The sequence below is a fragment of the Delphinus delphis genome, chromosome 12 (assembly GCF_949987515.2).
Source record: "Delphinus delphis chromosome 12, mDelDel1.2, whole genome shotgun sequence".
Lineage (NCBI taxonomy): Eukaryota > Metazoa > Chordata > Mammalia > Artiodactyla > Delphinidae > Delphinus > Delphinus delphis.
Genome location: NC_082694.2, coordinates 35,468,380 through 35,489,939, shown reverse-complemented (window position 1 = coordinate 35,489,939; position 21,560 = coordinate 35,468,380). Strand labels below are relative to the sequence as shown.

Sequence of the window (21,560 nt, the reverse complement as noted above, 5' to 3'; positions counted from 1 at the left end):
CTCTGTCACATTCCATTGCGGTCTCGCCACAGACCAGATATCTTTCATCTGCCTGCGCCTCCTTCAGCCGGGTAAGCGGAGCCCCCAACTCCTGCCACGCCTTAAGGAGAAGACTGCAGCGGCCACCACCTCGGCGGCCATTTACACCCGGTGAAGCGCCGGGGACAAGACGCCGACAGGAAGAACCTGCATGGGCGGCGACCCTGAAGGCGGAGCTGGAACCGAAGCCGGAAACGGCGCCGTGGGCGGGACCTCGGGCTCCTTTGTTTCTTATTGGAGCTCATCGCTGCCAGTCTCTGCCTCCTCCCTCCCGTCCTCACCTCTTCCGCGCCGGCAGTCAGTAGGTGGCGGGCAGGGGCGGGTAGGGGCGGACGGCCACTTCCGGGTGGGAGAAAAAAGCTGGGCCGCGGGAGGGGCCGGGAAGAGGGAGGAGGAGGAAGAGGAACCGACGGACGGCGGCGGTTGTAGGTTGTTCGGTGGCGGCGGCTCCGGCTCTCTTACGGGCGCACTATGGACAGCCAGGGCCGGAAGGTGGTGGTGTGCGACAACGGCACCGGGGTAAGCGCTTCGCGGGGAGGCTGCAGCGGCTACAGGCTCGGGCAGGGGATGAGCGAGGGGCGCGCGGGCCCTTGGCGCCCGGGGCTGCACCCCTGGGCCCTCGGCCCCCGGGGCCAAGGGGCTAGGGCCTCGCTTCCCGCCTCCGTGGGTGTGGCGCGCGAGAGGGTCGGGCCCCTTAGTTTCCCCGAGCCCGCCACTCCCGCAGCTCGGGGTCAGGACGGCGGGCGAGGCCGGCACTGGATGGGGTTCCCACCTGCTGCCCGGCCGGGGCCGGCCCCGCGCTGGAGCCGCGGGATTCTGGCTGGCTAAAGGGCCGGAGGAGTAGAAGGCTGGGTTTGTGTGTTCCAGAAGGGCTCCATTCCCCAGGGTTGCCGGTGTGTAAAAAGAAGATCAAGAGGCCTTCCTCTTCCTGTATAGTTGAAGATACAGAACGGGAGGCAGGAAGCGGGTTTAAAGAAAAAAGGGAAGTGCTGTCAGGCAGTGAGCCTCAGTCCTTTCGCAGTGTTTGTTTTTTTGTTTTCTTGTTTTTTGAGGGGAAGGGAGACCAGGTCGGCAGCGCATCATTTACTTTTTGTTCTGCATGCTGGAAATTTGGCCCAGGTGCAGCCCCGCAGAGACCAGTGTGTTCCAGTGGTTGATCTTGCACCCTTTAAGGCCCAAGTGTTAATTCCACTAACCTTAGGGGAAGTTAATCAGTTTGGGTACCCCTCCTCCTTTTTTTCCTTACTTGCAGAATACAGGTAATGTTAGTATTTAAGATTCTAAAATGCAAATAATTGTAAAAATCTGAGTAAAACACTGATATAGAAATTATTTAAAGGTGGTTTCTTTCAATCGCCCCCCCCACCCCATTAAAAAAAATGTATTTTGGTCAGCAAAGTCAGCAAATTAGAAGACAGAAGTGTTACTTATTTTGGATGAGTTCTGTAGTGATCACTTCTCCCTACATTACAACAAGTCCTAACCATCTTGGAGCTGCAGTATTTTGTGACTTTTATCCCCTTCCTTCCATAAATGTGATAGATGAATTAAAATAGATTTTATTTGAACTTTAAAGCCCTTTGGAAACTGGATTGTTGAGGGGGAAAAAGAGCTGATATTCACAGCTATAATATGCTGCCCTTGATTGAATTTGTTAGACTTTTACAAGCAATGATGATATTAGCTTTATCTGACCTAAGTTAAAAACGGATGAGAGTAAGAAGACATCCATACAAAATGGAATAGTACTTAAAGAAAAGGAGGCAGGTCCACCACTATAGAAACATTTTTAAGATCTATTGTTAAGTTTAAAAATAGTTTTACAGCAATTCCATCTTTATTAAAGATATTTATGTGTCCACAAATGTATGTGTATATGAAAGTTTTGGCGGAATTTATAAGAAATGTATGTTCATAGTGGTTACCTGTGAGACTAGGGATAAGAGTGAGGTAAGGTGGGAAGGACTTCATCACCCTTCTGAATTATTGGAAAACTGTTCTTTGTTTTTTTAACAAACCATGTATTTTTAAACTATCTTTAAATGAAACTAACTATAAACATGTATTACTTTTACACTTAAAACTCAGTTAAAGGTGCTTTTTAAAAAATATTAACCTGATTCCCACTGTAGTCTCAAATTGACCTCTAAATAAATGTAAATCTTTAAAAGTTGATGTTAATATATTTTGTTTTGTGAATATGTCAGCTTTTTTCTTTAGAAATTGAAGTCAGTTATGTTTTAATGGATTCCTCCTCTTTGAAGGACAGTGAACCCTGTTTTTGTAGTATATGTTTTCTCATAATATTTAGGGTTTTTTTTTCTTCTTCTTTTTTTAAAAAATTTTCTTTTTGGCTGCACTGCATGCAGGATCTTAGTTCCCCGACCAGGATCGAACCCGCGCTCTCCGAGGTGGAAGCGCGGAGTATTAACCACTGGACAACTGGGGAAGTCCCATAATATTTAGTTTTTATGTTACTATTTCATTAGTTTATCTGTGTTAGAAAACTGATTGTATATTATTGATTAATCTTATGTCTAATCCATAATTTAAGAATCTTATTTCTTAAGACAAAAGATCAGTTACTATGACATAAATAGAAAAGTGTAGTTAATTCAAACAAAAACTTACATATTTGGTGTTATGTTTCTAGTTACTCTAAAATTTTTATCCAGATTTTCTATAGGACATGGTAGACTTCAAATGAAGAAACCGCTCTGATGTGGTATGTAGTCATGAATGCTGTGATATTTCTGAAAATTTAGAGAACTAGGAACCACTTAGATTCTGTATTTCTTATGGTTATACTTCATAGTCAGTTTGATTTTATTTAGGTACCTGGAGGTCTAATGATTCCTCTATGATTAAATAAAGAAGATATTAAAATTAAATTTCTAAAAACTTATGGAAATAGCTGTTACTCCAAAGCAGTTTGCCTCTTACACATTTTAGGTGTTAAAATTATAGGTATTTGAGAACTTGTTTTTTTTTTTTAATTTATTTATTTATGGCTGCGTTGGGTCATTGTTGCAGTGCGTGGGCTTCTCATTGCGGTGGCTTCTCTTGTCGCGGAGCACGGGCTCTAGGCGCGCGGTCTTCAGTAGTTGTGGCGCACGGGCTTAGTTGCTCCATGGCATGTGGGATCTTCCTGGACCAGGGCTCGAACCCGTGTCCCCTGCATTGGCAGGCGGATTCTTAACCACTGCACCACCAGGGAAGTCCTGAGAACTTGATTTTTTAAGCCCCTCTGGCAGGCCCTGAATCGAATGCCCTAAGAGTAGGTGAGTTCTTGTGATCACATGCCAGATGTTGGTCCCGCTCTTCTTCCTCACTAGCTCCCAAGCTGACCACTGTCTCTTTTCCTCCTAGAGGAGGAAATGCTCATCCATTTCCAGTACTTTATGCATTTCACCTTCATAACCATTCAAACCTAAAATGGAGCCTTCGTCCAAACCTGCACCTAAAATAGAGCTGCAGAAAGTGGCCAGATAGGTGAAAATGTGGAGATCTGCTTAGGCTTGGGTGCCTTGCAAGAGTGGGGCCTGGGCCCCTGGTGTTGTATATTCTTTTACCAAACTTGGGTGATTTCATCAACATTGAGTTAGTTCACCAACATTGAAGACTTCTGGCGTGCCTACTGTGTGACTGGTATAATTTTTAGGGTCTAGTGATACAAAGTAGCTTATAGTGTTAGGTAATTACACTTTTACAATCCACATTTGTAGTATTATGGCCTTTATCAGGCTTATACAGATTTATATAATGAATTTAGGAGTGTTTGAGTTAGAAACAAATCAGAAACAGGTTTGGTTTCACCCTATAAAATGCTTTGGAATAGGGCTTCCCTGGTGGCGCAGTGGTTGAGAGTCTGCCTGCCGATGCAGGGGACACGGGTTCGTGCCCCGGTCCGGGAGGATCCCACATGCCGCGGAGCGGCTGGGCCCGTGAGCCATGGCCGCTGAGCCTGTGCGTCCGGAGCCTGTGCTCCGCAACGGGAGAGGCCACAACAGTGAGAGGCCCGCATACCGCAAAAAAAAAAAAAAAAAGTGCTTTGGAATAAATATAATAAATATTTTGGTGGTCTGAGATCAGAATAATCACTATGCAATTAAATTAATATGTCAATATCATCAATTTAAATTAATAAAGGAAAAATACAAATTAAATAAGTCCAAATGAGACTTTATAAATCCCAGTTTATTTTTTGAGGGAGAAAGGTACTTTTAGAGCAAATGTAGATGAGCTTTTTTTTGTTGCTTGAAAGAACATTATATTGTTCATGTTCTTACCATTTGATGACTCAGTAGGAAGTAAGGGAGCCAGTTTAAACCACAGTGCTATGAAGAGGAAACTATATATGGTAAAATCTATTTCTTAAACACAGCGTTACTGCACACAATGAGAGAACTAAGCCACCAAGTCTTAAAATGATTGGAATGGGGGGAGATATCTCCAGGATTAAAAATGATACCAAACAAATAATTTAAAAAAGAATATTTTCTTTGTATTTTATTACATCGTGGTTTAGATCTTTTAAAAAATACTTGCTTTTTACAAGAAAGGAAATGGCAGGTTGTCTGTTGGTTATATGTTATTGAGAAATACATCATTGTAATTATATTCTTGTTATTATAACTATTAATGCTTTCACATTTGAAATAATGTGAAATAGTGCAGCACTTGCCATTTTGACCAAACACTAGTACCCTGTAGTAATGCTAGCACTGGATTACTGTGGCAGCATCTACTTCCAGTAAGCTACTGCTTAAGCAGAATAAATGATTTCATTAATAAGTGATTGGTATCTTTAATTTGAACTAAAAGCCAAATTTCCATTTTTTATAAAGCACAGGAATAGTAGTTTACAATTATTTTTATAGTTTCAGGAGTTCTTAATTTTTTGTCATCTTGCCTCAGGCACTTGGCAAATATTTTGTCCCGTGAAGTATGCTCAGACAAGAATTTCAAGGTGCAAACTACCCATCTATAATTGTTCAGGTTATAATCAGTAAACATTGAGTGATGTGATTATGGATTTACTGTGTTGCACGTCTCCCAGTGTGTTTGGCTCAATGAGGGGAGGCACGTCAACCTTCGCAGCCTCCTCCCTGCACCAGGACTTGGCTTACGCCCCATCCCAGGCTCCTGCCCCACCTTTACCTTGTGTTGCGATTTCTCACTTAAATCATTTGTTTACATTTAATGTGCTAAAAATGCCCTTACAAACTTGTAGGTTCTTTTTTCATTCATTCTGTCATTTTTTTTAAGAACATTTATACCCATGTGAGCATGTTCAGTCTGGTGAATGGACACTTTTTGACCCACCCAGTGTCCTTATCTGTTCATTATGTTAATACATAAGAATTTAATGTCTACATTATATTTGGTTTCTATATTTGGAACATATGTATAAATTATGACTAAAGCTGGTGATCATGACAAATTTTATTTATATAGAAATTTGGATATGGTGGGGTAATGAGAAGAGATTCTCTGGTTTTGCATCTGATTTCCATTCACGTCAGGTGAGCTGGCTTTTGACTTAAGGACAAAAGCGAGTTTGATTTAGAAGAGAAGCGTGTGAGAGGTTTTTTCATTTTCTTTTAATTTGAATAGACTAGAAAATATTAAGTATTATTCTTTTCCTCTGTGGCAGTTGTCACTCCAACTCTTTCTGGGTCACATTGTTAAATTATTTGGGAAGACATTGTGGAAAAATGGACTAGCATTTCTGAATTCTGTTGAACACTTTTTTAGGGTGGGAAGTGTATTGCTCTTTATCATCCACTATTCAAATGGAGAGAGAGGTATGAGCAAGCAGGTAATCTATTGCATATGCCATCATATCACAGTAACTTCTGCCTTGGAAGCTAATCCGGTCAGAATTGTATCATAGTTTTAGAAATGGGTATGTGGCTGAATGGTAAACTAAGCAGGACTAGGTTTTGTGAGTTTGGAAGAAAACCTATCTGAGCAGTGTGTTTTATGTAGGTTCTAAAATGTAAACGTGAACTGAGGAGATACGAATTCAGGTGGTATTGGAAATATGCAATTTTAAAATTTTAGGCATATTTTTCATACCAGTAGCTTTAGTCTGCTAAAGACATGACTTCAACATATTTTTAAGAGCTCTATATATAAAAGACTTGAAATTATGCATGGCAGAATGTTCTAGACTATTTATAATTAAATGCGGTTCATCAGCATCATTTCCAACAAGATTGTCTTTGCAGTAGAAAAATTTTATATTTTGGAGGGTTAGTCAGAAGTCAGTGAGTTTCAGGTAGTTGCTAACCTTTACCACTATCAAACAAAACAGTTCCTTGTATGTAACACCTTTCTCTCCACTTCTGTGTTATTACTATCATGCATCACATTCAGTTACTGTTTTTCTCCTTAATTCTTCTAAGAGAATATGGTACCTGAAGCCATGGAACAATAGACTTTCTCAATATTAAACATATTCTCTAGGTTAAAATAATCATAGTATCATACGGGTCAACAGCAAAACTTCTAATATTTATTGATCAGTTAAATAGTATGCATTTAGTATGTGTCAGACACTGTTCTAGGTGCTTCGGATTCATCAATAGACACAAAAATCCTTGCACAGTGTACCATACATTGAATAAAGGCTTGGTGAGAGAGGGTAGAGACTGATTGCATTTCCTTTCTTTTATAGCTTCTTCCTCCCACCCTGAAGTTTTAAACTGCCTTTTCCTTGTAATGGCTGCTCTTAAAAATAAGTCTAAACAGACTGTATTATTGGTATAAGAACTAAAAACCCTTGGTTCTATTTTCAGTTTTACTGTAGATTGTTAAATCTCCTAGTACATCAGTTTCTTATTCATAAAATGGAAGTATTATTAGAATCAGTGATACGTCCTCATTGGAGAAGTACACTATCTGAATATGAAATTATGTCATTTGTTATTACTGAATACGTTTGTCTAAGTATAAAGATGTAAATAGCCCAAAATGCCTAATAAATGTTTATTTTGATGCTAGTCCATATGCCATTTGATTTTCCCATTTTCAGAAATGGGGTTGCTTAAGTGAATTGCCAGACATGAATGAAAAGCTGCTTTAGTTCTGTTCATTTTCTGACATTTCTCTTTTAAAAATCCTTAGCATTTGTTTAGTGAATTTGTCCCTTCCCCTCTGTGCATCAAGGCAGTGGGCTCCAGCATGAACTGCTCAGCTTAGCTCCCTGTGGTGGGGAGACCTAGGCACTAAATAAGCAGTTAACCAGTAAGGAAACGGGAACTCTGGTAGTAGTGCCATAAAGGAAATAAATGGAGGATATGATAGATGGGCTGACTACTTTGGGTAATTTGAAAGCAACAAAAGTTTAAAATATTATATAAATGCAAAGTGGTACTTTTCAGATACAGTTTTTAAAAGGATAATATCATAAATACCTTGACACTAACCCACTTTTACTGTTCTTTTCCAGTTTGTGAAGTGTGGATATGCAGGCTCCAACTTTCCAGAACACATCTTCCCAGCTTTGGTTGGAAGACCTATTATCAGATCAACCACCAAAGTGGGAAACATTGAAATCAAGGTAATATTTTATTTATTGATAAATGAGGAGCAAAACCTGTGAGGTGTTCTTTGAATTAAGTAGTTTTAAAATGTGATGCCTTGAAAGGCAAAGGAGGAGGGCCGAATTTCTTACATTTAAAATTTTTATCAACACCTGAAGAAAGGCACCAGAAACTGAAGTTAATTTCATCTGACTTTAAGTATAGCTTGATGCCATTACTCTCTGAATGAAGTAAAATACTTAGTAAGATTTTTATGTTGATGTGAATACTGTATTAGTGACTTAAAGTCCTATTACCTAATATAATTTTTAAAAGAAATCAGCCTGGTATTTTTATGTCTTTCAGTTCCATATATTTTTCTATGTTGGTGTCTCTTTGGGACCTAAGATTTTTCCTTCCCATGTTCTCATGGCCTGATCCCCCTACATTTTTATATAGCTAGTCAGGAAACACAGGATATAAATCTTATTGGTTCCTCTTTTCACCAGTATAACTGATTTCCATAGTGTGCAGGAGGAAGCTGTGCAAGTCTTTATTTGGCCTTGTATTTATCTTAGCACGAGGAGAGGGAAGGGAATATTGTCATTGCCTACCTACTGTACTTAACATGAGTGACTGGATGTTAAGGGTGATAGATTTTTATCTTCTATTAAAGGGATTGAAAATCAAGTGGGAGTTACAATATTGTAAAAGAAAAAGAATCAAAAGTCAGTGGTCACCAATTGACTTAAATTTTTCAGGTGGCCTAGGGATCAGGTTATACAAAATGCAGTAACATTTAGGGGCCCTTTTACTGCATCATTTGTGAACGGACTAGCATTGTTGGTCCTATCTGGACAGTCCTTGGCAAGACTTCACTGAATTGTTAGTGTGTGAGTTAGTGTGTGCCTCTCTGGAACGTTTATTTGAGATTTCTAGGAAGGTGGTAGTAGGTGGTAGAGGTTTGCTACTTGGTGGCTCTCTGCTGTTGGGACTAGAGAATTGAATTACACAGTGAATAAAAGTACAAACTGAAACTTAGGTTCTGTGTTAATTTTTTAAAGACTTAAAAGAGTGAATGATTCTGGCCTCTGTTTTGTTATGTTACAATCAGAAGGGATACTGAATATGAGAGGTTTTTTGTTTTTGTTTTGGGGGTTTTTTTAGGGTCTTTTGGGAATTTTGTGGAATTCTGTATTCTCTTTTTGTGAACTCCTTTCGTTCTGATTGAATTCAATCTTAAATGAACTCAACTTAAAATTTAGCTAATAATAGTGATAAGGATAAACTTTTTAATGATGTTGGAAGTCACACTTTTATTCAGTATCAGCCTTTTAAAGAAGAATGGCTTTTTTATATACTTTATGGATAATAACATTTTTGAGGTATTAAGATACATATAGCTATTTTTATTGACCAGCATAGTCACAATAATTACCATTTTCTTGCTTTTTAAGGCCAAGTGATAGAAATGAAACTAGAGGATATCCTAATAAGACGTTTTTGCTAAGAAATTCCCCAGTAGCATTTGCTTGTATGGTTTGTCAGTCTGTTCGATTGGCTCACTTCTGTTCAATCTGCTTAATCTTTTAAGTCTTTCAAGTTAATTTGTCTTCCAGTAGAAAACAGTGAAAGAAAACAGACCTGTGTCAAATTTAACTTGACTACTAGAGCTTGGAAAGTCAACTCTAAATACCCTTTACTTACTCAGCTAGACCTTTTCTGCTATTTATTTTCCTTAATTAAGGTTCTTAAATTCAGTAATGAATTAAAGAAATATGACTTTTTTGGAATTCCTATGCCTAGTGGATTGATTTATACTTTTTGTGTCTTGTTAGCTAAAATGTGGTAGACTAAAAACTGGAAATTTAAATTGTTTAATGAGTTTATTTTCATTCAGGAGTAATAACTGTCCATGCTAATTCGGCCCTAATTGTTAACTCCGTAAACTGTAGTAGTACTGCATCTGACCTCGACCTAATTTGTCTCTATTGCTTGTATGTTTAAAAATTTCAGTGAGGATTTTATTTAGGCCTTTTCTGACTCTTACTTCTACCTTCTCTCTCTTCACCTTTCTTGACCTGTTGAAGTAGAATAACAAAAAGATGGTAAGTGAGGTTACACACATGCTCTCTGTTTGTTTTCCACTTTTGCTTGGTGGGACAGTAGTTGTTGTTTTGTGTCCCTTTGGTATTGGGGAGGGGGGTAATTCCATATTTTAATTTTTTAATTTTTAAGTACTTTGATTTTTAACCTTTTTCATTGCTTCAATTTGGTAGCAACTAATTAAGTCCTATACTTTCCTGATTGCATACAATGGACCAAATCAGAACTAATTACTAACATAGTTTTGAATTGTTTTCCTTGTGTTTTTTGTAGATGAATGTTACGATTAAAATGGAATGTGGTGTGCATTTTATTAGAAACCAAGTGGCTTTATTTAGGATATGTGTGATCCAGAAAATTGGGGTGAAGTTGTTGCATTTGGATAAATCCACTTTATTGACCATTGTTAAATTGAACACTGCCTGTCATAGCCTCTATATATATGTGTATATATTTGCATCCAGTACGGTATCATATGTGTATTTAATAAACTGAGTAAAATTTTAATGTGCAAATGAACTATAAATAGTAAAGGGGGAGAAAAAGAGATTGACTTGTTTCCTATATTATCCTTATCGATGAGCAGATTTTGCATTATCTGAGTATAAATAAGAAAAAGGTGGAAGTCTTGTAAGACTTTCGCATAGACAATAGATTCTTCCTCTAAATAAATACCATTGTGTGGCACCTTTTTCTTTTGAACTAGAACTAGGCGCATCCCAGGCAATTGACTCTTTCACCATGTTTTTCTGTGGTAGTCAAAGTGCTTTCTGTAGTAGATATTTTCAAGTTTGTTTGTTTTTAATATTTGTAAGCAGCTTTGACAGAGGTTAATATCAGGCCTTTCTAGTGATATGTATTTTAACTAGTAACAGTAACTTTGTGAAGTTTTCTTTTGAATAAACAAAAGCATTTAAAAGTGGAAATTCCTACATTTATCCTAAATAAAAGATCATGCATTTGTCTTAAAATCTGGAGGAGATTAAGAAAAAAGTGCACTTGTAGAGAACAGTGTAGGCTTAATTTAATGTTTTTTATGAAATTTTGTTCTAGGAATTTAATTGTGGTTTTAAAGTATATTTGCTCTACTTTTAATTTGAGGTGACATTGTTCAGAATGATTCTTGGCAAATCTCATCTATACTGCCTGCTTTTCATAAAATATAAATGCTTTTATAACAAAATCTCAGACAGTTACTATAATTTTTCATTCTTTCAGGTAATAGGTGATGGTTTAGGCTTGGTCCAATGATGAGGTGGGTGGTAAAAAACTAAGGCCTGATCTGATGGCTTATAATTTTGGTCTTGGAGATGCGGGCAAGTTACATAACCTTTTATCATTTTGGGGTTTTGGAAGTTAAAATGTTCTAAGGAAAACTATATGTTTTAGGATTTTTTGAAATAAAATTTTAGATATCGATACGTTTTTAAATTAGGTAGCTTGAGTTAGTCAAGACTATTTGCACTAATTTGATAAGTTAATACTCGTTTTCTTCCATTTTAAATGTCCTCTTTGTTCAGAGGGATGGTAAGATACTCAATGCCAGATGTTTTTTTCAGTTAATTATTTATGGTATGTGTGCCCTAGAAGTAGATCCATGACACTTTTATTTTGAGTTGGCATTAGATCAGACATATGTAAGCCCCTATTCTTGCATGGAATAAAAACTAAACAGTCTGATGAAATCAGACCAGACTTATACTAAATTTGTTGAAATGTAGTTGTGAATATATATCAATGATATAAACCATCAAATTATCTGATCTGTTATTACCTTGTATAACACAAAGAAAGATATATTCTAGAAGAAAGTAACAAAATTGTATATTAAGTTATATTGATGGCCAAAAGTAATATATGTACTTGGAGGTATAAATTCCTCCCCCTAACATTTTATTAAGAAGGGTTTAGAATACACGGCAAAGGTGGAGGAATTTTGCAGTGAAACCCATACATCCATCACCTAGATTCTGATATTAATGTTTACTGTACTGATATATCACATATCTATCCATTTATCCATCTGTCAGTCCATCAGTGTATCTTGTCTTTTGATGCATTTGAAATCATCAGTATACTTCTCCATAAGTAATTCAACAAATGCATGTCAGTTACTAGAGTTCACAAATATAGATATTTAGTTTTGCATTTTCCTATCAGATGATTCTAAATAGTTAATATTTAAGCAATTTGAGTATTAAGTTATGGTAAATTAACTTTATACAAAATTAGTTGCAACAGAAAAGTTTTAGTGAACATTTCTAGCATGTGCTTTAACTTTCTTTTTCCTTTTTGTTGTTGCTTTCAGTGGATTTTCTGGAAATCTGTTTGGTTTTTTTTATTAGTGTTGTTTTTAGAGTCTTCACCCTTGTTTATCTCTTCTCTTTTTTTTTAAGAGTTACTTTTAAAAGTTTTAAAGTCATACATGTATTTAAACTTCTGTTTTAAAATATCCTAAGGTCTTAAAGCAAATAGTAGCTATTTCTGATACTAGGGTTTTTTTATTTTAATTGAATTCATCAGTATATGTAGAAATCAAGATTATTTAGCATTTTGACTAGCTGATTTCTAAAATAAATTTAAATTCTGGGACATCATTAGCCTTATTATACACACAAAATTTGACTTTTGAAATGTGGGTCATCTTAAGTATGCTGTCATTGGAGACAAGACTTGTGAGTATTCTGCTTCGTGTGTAATAGCATAGTTTTCCAGTATTATACTTTAAGATTGAAGATGTCGCTCATGAGATAATTTTAAAGAAGAATTGCTTCTCTTTGTCTTAATTTTTTGTATCTCTACAAATTATCATTCATCTTGGTGAGGCATATATTGAAACTTAATTTCAATTCTAATTGAGACATATATAGGTAGAAGTTTGTGAAATTTACAAGTTATGTGGTGCATATGTCCATTCTTACAGTGTAATAAAACATCCTTTTATTTTTTGCTTCTCATTATGCTTTATAGTAGTTACACTTATCATTTTGATATTTAGTACAAAGAAATGTGCTGCATGCATTGAGCATTTTTCTACAAGTTTTTTTTTTCCCTGATGTGCTATCTCACATATCACAGGCCTTATTTTTTGAACATTTGAGCAAAAGAAACAGATGAAACCTCATACAAAACCCTCCAAAATATGAAAATGTGGGGTTTATTTGTGCTAATGCTCTTCTTTTGGAAACATATGTATTAAAGGTAAGGTCAATTTATTGATTTAAACCACGCTGTACATAAAAATTTATTATTCATGATTAAGATTTGCAAGGCATTGTTCATGAAAGAAAAGACCTTTTTAACTTGTGGAATGAAGAACTTTGTCTGAAAGTGCCAGAAAGATTAAAATTAATTATTCCCAAGTTTTCCAAAATATTATGGGAGGATAATTTTCTGAAGGTATTTTATACAAAAATTTGGTCTAAAGCTTTGATATTATAATTTTCTAGGATCTTATGGTTGGTGATGAGGCAAGTGAATTACGCTCAATGTTAGAAGTTAATTACCCAATGGAAAATGGCATAGTACGAAATTGGGATGACATGAAACACCTGTGGGACTATACATTTGGACCAGAGAAACTTAACATAGATACCAGGAATTGTAAAATCTTGCTCACAGAACCTCCTATGAACCCAACCAAAAACAGAGAGAAGATTGTAGAGGTAAGTTTTTAGATGGGTTGCGCACATATGTGTTTCTGTGATGTGATGTTAAAGCACATGTTTTTTCTTTTATCTTACCGTTGTCCTTAACAATAAAGGGAATAAGAATAATTGTTATTTTCTCCCAGATCCTATTTATTGAGCACCTAACTATGTTAGTCATTACTTATAAGTAGAATATACCAGTAAACAAAGCGAAGTCCTGCTGCCATGGAGTTGATCCTCTAGCAGGGGAAAACAGACCAAAAGAGCAAAAAGTGAGTTAATTGAATGGTTTGTTAGAAGATAATAGATGCTAAAGGGAAAAAAAAAGAGTAGGTTAAGGGGGATGGGGAATGTAGGGAGGCTGCGTTTTTCATAGAATGTGGTAGTATGTGTCTGTGAGAAGGTGATATTTAAACAAAGGGAGTTAGCCAGAATATATTTGGGAAGAGCATTCCAGGCAAAGGGAGTAGCCAGTGTAAAGGTCTTGAAATGGGAGCAAGCCTGGCATATTAGAGAGTCAGCAAGGAAGCCAGTGTGGGAGAGCAACAGGAGACGAGGTGGGAGAAGTAATGGGGCAATCTAGGGCCCTGTAGGCTCTAATAGGGAATTAGATTTAAACTCCAAGTGAAATGTACAAGGAAGGGACATGCTCAGATTTAGGTTCCTGTGGCTGCTGTGTTGAATGTAGATAGAACATAAGGAGGCAAGGGTACAAGAGAGACCAGTTTGGAGACTTTTTCAGTTACCTAAGCACAAGATAATAATGGTTAGGATTAGGGGTAGTAGCAGAGAAGGTAATGAGAAGTGGCCAGATTGTGGCTCTGTTTTGAAGGTAGGGCCAAAATATATTCTGATTTCTTAGATGTGGGTAATAGAGGGATAACGGCAAAGATTTCGCTTGAGTAACTGGAGGATGGGGAAAGACTGAGATAGTAGAAGAGGATTTGGGAGGGAAATGGATCAGCAGTCCAGTTTTGGACATGTTAGGTCTTCATTAGACATCCAAGCAAAAATGTCTAGTAGACGGTTATTAAGATCAAGTTCAGGAGAAAAGTCTGGGACTGGGGATAAAAACTTGGGAGAGTCATGAGGATATAGATAATATGGTTCACCAAAGAAGTGATAGTAGACAGAGGTGAGAAAGCGAAGGGCCAGGGAGATAGAGGAGAGCTGGGAAACGAGGTTGAAATGGCTAATGAGGTAGGCAGTTACAGAGAGCAGAAAGTCTACATTCTTAATAGTTTAGATAGGTAACTTTTCAAGGTTGTCTTTCATTTTGTTATATATGAGATAGAAACCTTTAATTGCTTTGTATTTTAGTAGCTTTCCAGATACTACTTAATGTAAATATCTTGTTTTACTCAGTGGCTATCTTTAGATGTTCATGGAAATTTTGAAAGAGATTTAGAATTTTTATATTAAGTGTTTTAAAATTTTGAGATCATGGTTTTAGCTACAGAATCCATATCATTTCTTATGTTTCGTATTTTATTACTTTTTTCCCCTAGCCACCCCTAAAACTATGAAAGATGGGCTTTATTGTATTAGCTCATATTTTAATTGCATTTTACACTTTCTGAGTTTTTTTTGTTTTTGTTTTTTGCACGGGCCTCTCACTGTTGTGGCCTCTCCAGCTGCGGAGCACAGGCTCCAGACACACAGGCCCAGTGGCCATGGCTCATGGGATGTAATTTCTATGTAATTTCTCTGCGGCATGTGGGATCCTCCCGGACCGGGGCACGAACCCGCGTCCCCTGCATCGGCAGGCTGACTCTCAACCACTGCGCCACCAGGGAAGCCCCATTTTACACTTTCTGAATGGTTTACAATCACTAATACTTTGTGATGGATAAGTAGTCATTTGTAATTGCTATTTATTTTTAGCAGCTCATTACAAAATCAGAATGAAGAGATATTTTTGCATTAAATCAAAAGGTTACTACACAAGGAAACCTTTTGGAAAGTAACACAATACCAGAATGAAAACCAAGTTTTCTTTCAAATGAAAAGTTAGGGAGATGACAGGTATAGTGTCATCCACTAACTAGCTATTTGACTAGGACACATATTTTTTTAATCTGCAAAAATGACAAGAATTAGTCTTACTGCACTCTAAGGTCTCATCTTTAGTTTAATGCTCTTTTTTACTCATGAGTGCAAATTTGGCTATGATTGATAATGCCCTACTTCAATCTCATCCAGAAAGTTGTATTAGAACTACAGATACTTTTTAATGATCTTATAAGTAAAAACAAATTCTATCAGACTGTCAAGTTGATAAATGCAAATACAGTTGACCCTTGAACAATGCAGGGTTAGGGGTGCCACCCCCCTCGGTCAGACATTTGTGTATAACTTTACATTTGGCCCTCTTTATTCCAGTTCTGCATCACTGGATTCAGCCAATCTCGGATCATGTAGTGGTATAGTATTTATTTAATGAAAAAAACCTGCAATTAAGTGGACCTGCGCAGTTCAAACCTGTGTTTTCAAGGGTCAACTGTATAGCATTATTCTTCCATTTTCATCCCTGTGGTGGGGGAATAAAGGATGATGGAGTAGAATACTACTTAGAATATCTAGTTGCTTAATTGATGAGTATGTGTTTCAGAGATGTAAAATTTATTTATGTATGTATGTATTTTAGAATTTTTAAATTTTTTAATTGAATTTTATTGAAGTATAGTTAATTTACAATGTTGTGTTAGTTTCAGGTGTACAGCACAGTGATTCAGTTTTGTTGGTTTTGGTTTTGTTTTTGGCTGCACCACGCTATATGCGGGATCTTAGTTCCCTGACCAGGGATCGAACCTGTGCTCCCTGCAGTGGAAGCACGGAGTCCTAACTGCTGGACTGCAGGGAATTCCCCAGAGTTGTAAAATTTAAATTCTGTATAATTCTTATTGTGGTCAGTTGTAAAATTTCTAAATATGAGATATTCATAGCAGTAGTCAGCACTGCCAATCAAGGAATGCTCAGTGTAGATGACAGAGAAAATCCTATAGGATGTTCCCAGCCAACCTACACTACAGAGAATGAGCATGGTTGGGAGCAGAGAGGGCATGAGGGAACTCCTCCCTGCAGTGTACCTTGGCAGAGAGTGGAATGCAGCCTTGGCTCCAGTGGGGAGGGCAGGCTCAGCTGCTGAGCATTCAGGATCTGCCAGCATTCAGGAGTTGCTGTGTTTATTTTTGTTTCCCTGCCCTACTGTTTTATTACCTTTTTTTTTTTTTTTTAACTGCTGGAGGTAGAGACACAGTCTTTCTTGGCCCAGGTTGAGGGAGAGGGATGCGAAGGTAAGCAGTTAAGCAATTTCTATAGTTTGTCTTTAAATTAAGAGATATTTCCTTTAAGGGACGTCAGTTGAGAAGAAAGGCTTGTTCAAAAGCAGAATGCTTTCTTTCACTCTAATTAGCCATTAACTAAAACACTCAGAAATCTTTGCTTTGTAGCACTTATGAAATGCTTGGGGACTTAGTGTGTATTCAAAAATCTGTCCCCAAAATTGGAGCTCTGTGACAGCAGGACTTCAGTAGAGGCAAAAAGAGCTAAAGAGAATGGAGGATTCTTTTGGGTTCTTTGATTCTATTTTGGATAGCTAATCCACTCTGACCATCAAGAAACCTTATACATACTTATTATGTAATTTCTAAATACTAATATTTTCCCTTTCCTTTTCCATTTTCAGGTAATGTTTGAAACTTACCAGTTTTCTGGAGTGTATGTAGCCATCCAGGCAGTTTTGACTTTGTATGCTCAAGGTAGGTGAAGCTTAACTTTTAGTATAATCAGTTCAGCAAATATTCATTAAATATGTTTGATGTCAGAGGAGTTTGATTTTTCGGTAAGTTGTAAGTCCCAGAAGAGCACAATATGTATGTATTTATATTTATTCAAATTTTTAAAATATTTATTCAGATATTTCCACAATTTCTAAAATTTGTCAAATAAAATATACACATTTTTATTTTCTTTACTAAACAATGAAAGACTTAGGAAAAAGAAACTTCTCAATTTTTTTAAAAGTAGAAGGTTCCCTCTTCTAGGCTATTTAAAGTAAAAAATGTTTTATAAAGTGGAGAATGAAAATGGAATTTGTCCTCAGAATTGGCAGTTTAAAAAAAAATAGAGCCAAAATGTTAGTATAAATCATGTTTGTCAAATACATAATAGATTAAATACAAAAGAAAAGGCAGACATTTGAGAATGCCTTCCTAACTTTTGAGGTGGATTTAATGGAGGGGAGCTACTGTGTTTTCTTGGTACTGCCGTTAGTAACTGCCTTGCTGTCCATTGGGAATAAAATAGTAGCCATGTAGGGAGAACTCTTTATATTCTGATGGTCTTATTGAGAACTTAAGGGGCCATCAGATATGTGCTACAGAGTTTGTTAGGCACTTAAAATGTAAAGATGCCTCAAGGACTTAGAATCTAATGGGGAAAAGATACAGAAATTGATTCAGCATGTCAGAGAAGATTTCTGAAGGAGGTGACAATTAAGTCTCAAGCCTTAGTACTTAAGCAGAGTGTATGACAATACAGTTGACCCTTGAACAATGCTGGTTTGAACTGCATGAGTCCACTTATACATGAATATTTTTTAATAGTAAATACTACAGTACATGGTCCGTGGTTGGTTGAATCTGGGGATGTAGAGGAACCATGGATGCAGAGGGCCAATTATAAGTTATATGCAGGTTAACCCCCGTGTTGTTCAGGGGTCAGTTGTACTTGGGAAACAAACTAATATTGTGGTGATCCATCTGATTCTACACGTGCATAAGTAAAAATCACTTTTCAAAATACATACTGGGTTTTTAAACTGTCTTTACTACTACATATAGATACTAAGAAAGTACTTGGGGAGAATTAAATTTTTAAAGAGGCTTTATTCATTCACCAAGTGTAGCATGTGCCTCGATTTCTGTTTAGTGCAGAGGATATGGCAGTGAGTAGAGTAAGCTACTCCGTAAGCTACGTGTGGTCTCCTTGTCCTTAAGGCAGTTACAGCCCAGCTGTGAGTGATTAGTGCTTGTGTGCACCTAGGTAATTTTGTTTCATTTTTTTTTAAAGTAAATTTCAGAAATTATTTTAGAAAATACTTTGGAAAAATAGATATTAAAAATTTTGAATCTAAGCTTTGAAATTGGTAATAATAGTTGCATTTAGGGGGTGGGGATGGGACGTTTCTGCTGAAATGATATTTTGTTTTAATTGAATGAAATTTACCTTAACAGATTTTTCTAGTAGTATTCATAAATTTATTTCTGTCCAAGGAGAAGATACCCTCTTTTAATTCCTGATACTTAGCTATTTTTGTTTAACTGTTGAATTCTTAATTTTGAGAAATGATAGTCCAGTAATACTAATCAAAAGAACTCTAAGCCGTGGAAAAATTCTCCTTCTTAAACAAGGTGGCTAGTGCTAACCAGTTAAACCAAAAAAAGTAAGAAGCAGCATTCGGAGCCAGGGAAGGTTTTTGAATAAGAGAGAGGTAACACAGTGATTCAGGAAAGTATGTTTGACTGCATTTTGCAGACAGGATTGAGGGGAATAACAAATCATGGAGTCTGGGCTGGAAGTTAAAGTGGTCAGGGAAGGTATAAATGGAAAGGTAAGAACTAGATTGAGCTTTAAAGAATCTTTAGGAATGAGGTGGAAAGAATGAATAATCCAGTGACAGAAGGGTGTGGCACTGGAATCCGGTCAAATACATAAGGGAGAGGCCAGTATGTAACCTAGTGGGAGTGTAGAAAATAAGGTGAGGTTGGATGGGAAGGTCTATTTGGAAAATAAAATATGTAAATTGCTGCTTTAGTTGATATTACTGGGAGTATTTTTGAATTAATGATATTGTGGATTCTTCTTTTTTACAATAGAAAGTCTCTTGTTTAAAAGAATGCAACCTTAAGAGGCAGTGTATGATTTTTATGAAACTTAAAAAATCAGTCAAGGAAAAACAGATTATATCAACTTCAGTAGGAGGTGGTTTGAATAAACGTATTCCAAGATAAATCAGTTACTTAGTGCATAATGAGAAAGAGGGAGAGTGCCTACTCGGGGATGGGACAATGATAAAAGAATGCTTGAGCAAATTGTAGATAATGCATATTCTGGTTAAAATTTTTTTTGTTGTTAAAAATATTATTAGACTATTAAAAACTACTAGAAAACATGAGTCCGAAAAAGTTTTGTCTTTCCTGAATTAACCCTGACACAAAAGGTGAAACAGTAATTTGCAGCTATTTATAGTTTTAAACAGCACATATGAGAAACAAGGCAGCTTCCTTGCTGTTTTTTAAGAGGTTTAACTGACATTGTCTTTTTGGTTTCTGGTGAATAATTGAAATGATCCTTCGGCTAGTCAAGATGAATTGTTCTCAGATTTCTAGCTATCTAGTATCAACAAATTTTCCAAACACAGTTTTGTCATATGACAAAAATAATAATAAAGAACTAGATTATTTCAACAGGTTCACTATCAACTTGTGTAATATTTACCTTTCACAATGGTTTTCGTAAAAGTTATCCATGATGCTCTAGAAAATTTTACTTTAAGGGAATTCAGGGATCCAGATTAAGTTGGAAGCAAAAATAAAGACCATGTTGTATTTTTCCGTCCTAGGTCTGAAAAATAGTCCTAGGGCTATCTCCTGGGGTAGCCCATGATTAGACTAAAAGTCTCACAGGAGGCATGTGAGAGAACACTGACTTTAGTGTCTGTGTATTCGAAATAAGCTGCAAAATAAGCAAATAATAAAGAAATGCTGGCTTTTAGACCATTCTGGTTGGTGACGTTTCTAGTTTGGTTTCTTTACCAATATTTGAAATTTGCTGGCTTTGATTTTTCTGATTTGGCTTTTTATTTACAACCTCATGGTTCTTCCACAGGTTTATTAACTGGAGTAGTGGTGGACTCTGGAGATGGTGTGACTCACATTTGCCCAGTGTATGAAGGCTTTTCTCTCCCTCACCTTACCAGGAGACTGGATATTGCTGGGAGGGATATTACCAGATATCTTATCAAGGTAAGCAAAAAAAAAAAATATCATAGAATTAGATTTTGTAGTTTTGTGTGTACCAACTTAACACAAAATTGAGTGTATCATCTCAGGATTCTAGCTAATCTGCACCACCAGAGAAGTGGCCCAGTTCATTATTCATATAAAATCCATATGAGATTCACACACGTGATCTCTTGTATATAATATATAATATATATTATATATATAATATAATATATAATATATATATTATATATAATATAATATATAGTATATATATTAGTATATATATACTAATGAGAGTTCATCATTACATAATTATATTTACTATTCCCAAGGAATGGGTAGAGAGGTATTTCAAAGATGGGGGAAGACTCTAAAACTTCCTTGAACAACCTAGGCAACCTTTCTGCCATAAGACCTTCCTTTGAACAGGTGGATGATAAAGTGTACTTGTGAATATAATTAGTTATAATTTTCTTTAAAACATTGCTGGATAAAGTATATAAGGCCACTATTTGGAGGCATGTGGGTTTTTTGTAATGTGGAAAAAAAAGGTTTAGAATGTTGTCTGTACCAGAATTCTGTAGTTAGTGTATTCCCTCCAGGTCAGTCAGTGGCTCTCAGTCAGGGATGATGCTACCCCCCAGGGACATTTTGCAGTGTCTGGAGACATTTTTTGGTTGTTACAGCTTTGCAGAAAGGCTGCTAAACATCCTACAATTAACAGGGCATCCCCTGCAACTAAGAATTGTAAGGTCCGATATGTCATTGGTGCTGCTGTGAAGAGACTGTTCTAGGATGAAATCTGTGCAATAAATTAGGTTGCATTAAGTCTTCACCTTGACATTGGGTTCCTTTAATCTCATTTAAAGTAATAATAAGATTGTTAATGAGAATTATAATACTCTTATTCTAAGCCAAAATTCTACTCGAAGGTGACTACCAAAGGAGTGCCCAAGGGATTTCTTTTGAACATAAGCCCAAAGATAAGGGGATTTGTTTTCTTAAGTTTTTATATGAAAATGTTGTTTATGATGCATATTATGTGGGGTTTTTTTTTTTAACAAATGCTATTGCCCATCTAATATGTGTCAGACATAATAGAAGTTAGGGATAAAACTTCGTTAAGACCTGGGGTATTTCATGAATATGGTATTGATTGAGCAAATTGCAGAATTACAGGAGTCCAGTGTAAAATATTATTTATTAATAGATATTTTGCTCATTTT

The 21,560-nt window shown here is 36.5% G+C and overlaps 1 protein-coding gene across 1 annotated transcript in view; it reads left to right on the top strand.

Moving 5' to 3' along the window:
• Positions 1-402: 402 nt before the first annotated feature.
• The window catches only part of ACTR2 (actin related protein 2), a 35,310-nt gene continuing 14,152 nt past the window's right edge, over positions 403-21,560 (top strand). The window contains exons 1-5 of the mRNA XM_060026479.1: positions 403-558; positions 7,496-7,606; positions 13,124-13,339; positions 17,013-17,085; positions 20,216-20,352. Coding sequence (XP_059882462.1) covers positions 511-558; positions 7,496-7,606; positions 13,124-13,339; positions 17,013-17,085; positions 20,216-20,352 — 585 coding nt within the window. The 5' untranslated portion in view covers positions 403-510. The remainder of the gene's footprint in view (positions 559-7,495; positions 7,607-13,123; positions 13,340-17,012; positions 17,086-20,215; positions 20,353-21,560) is intronic.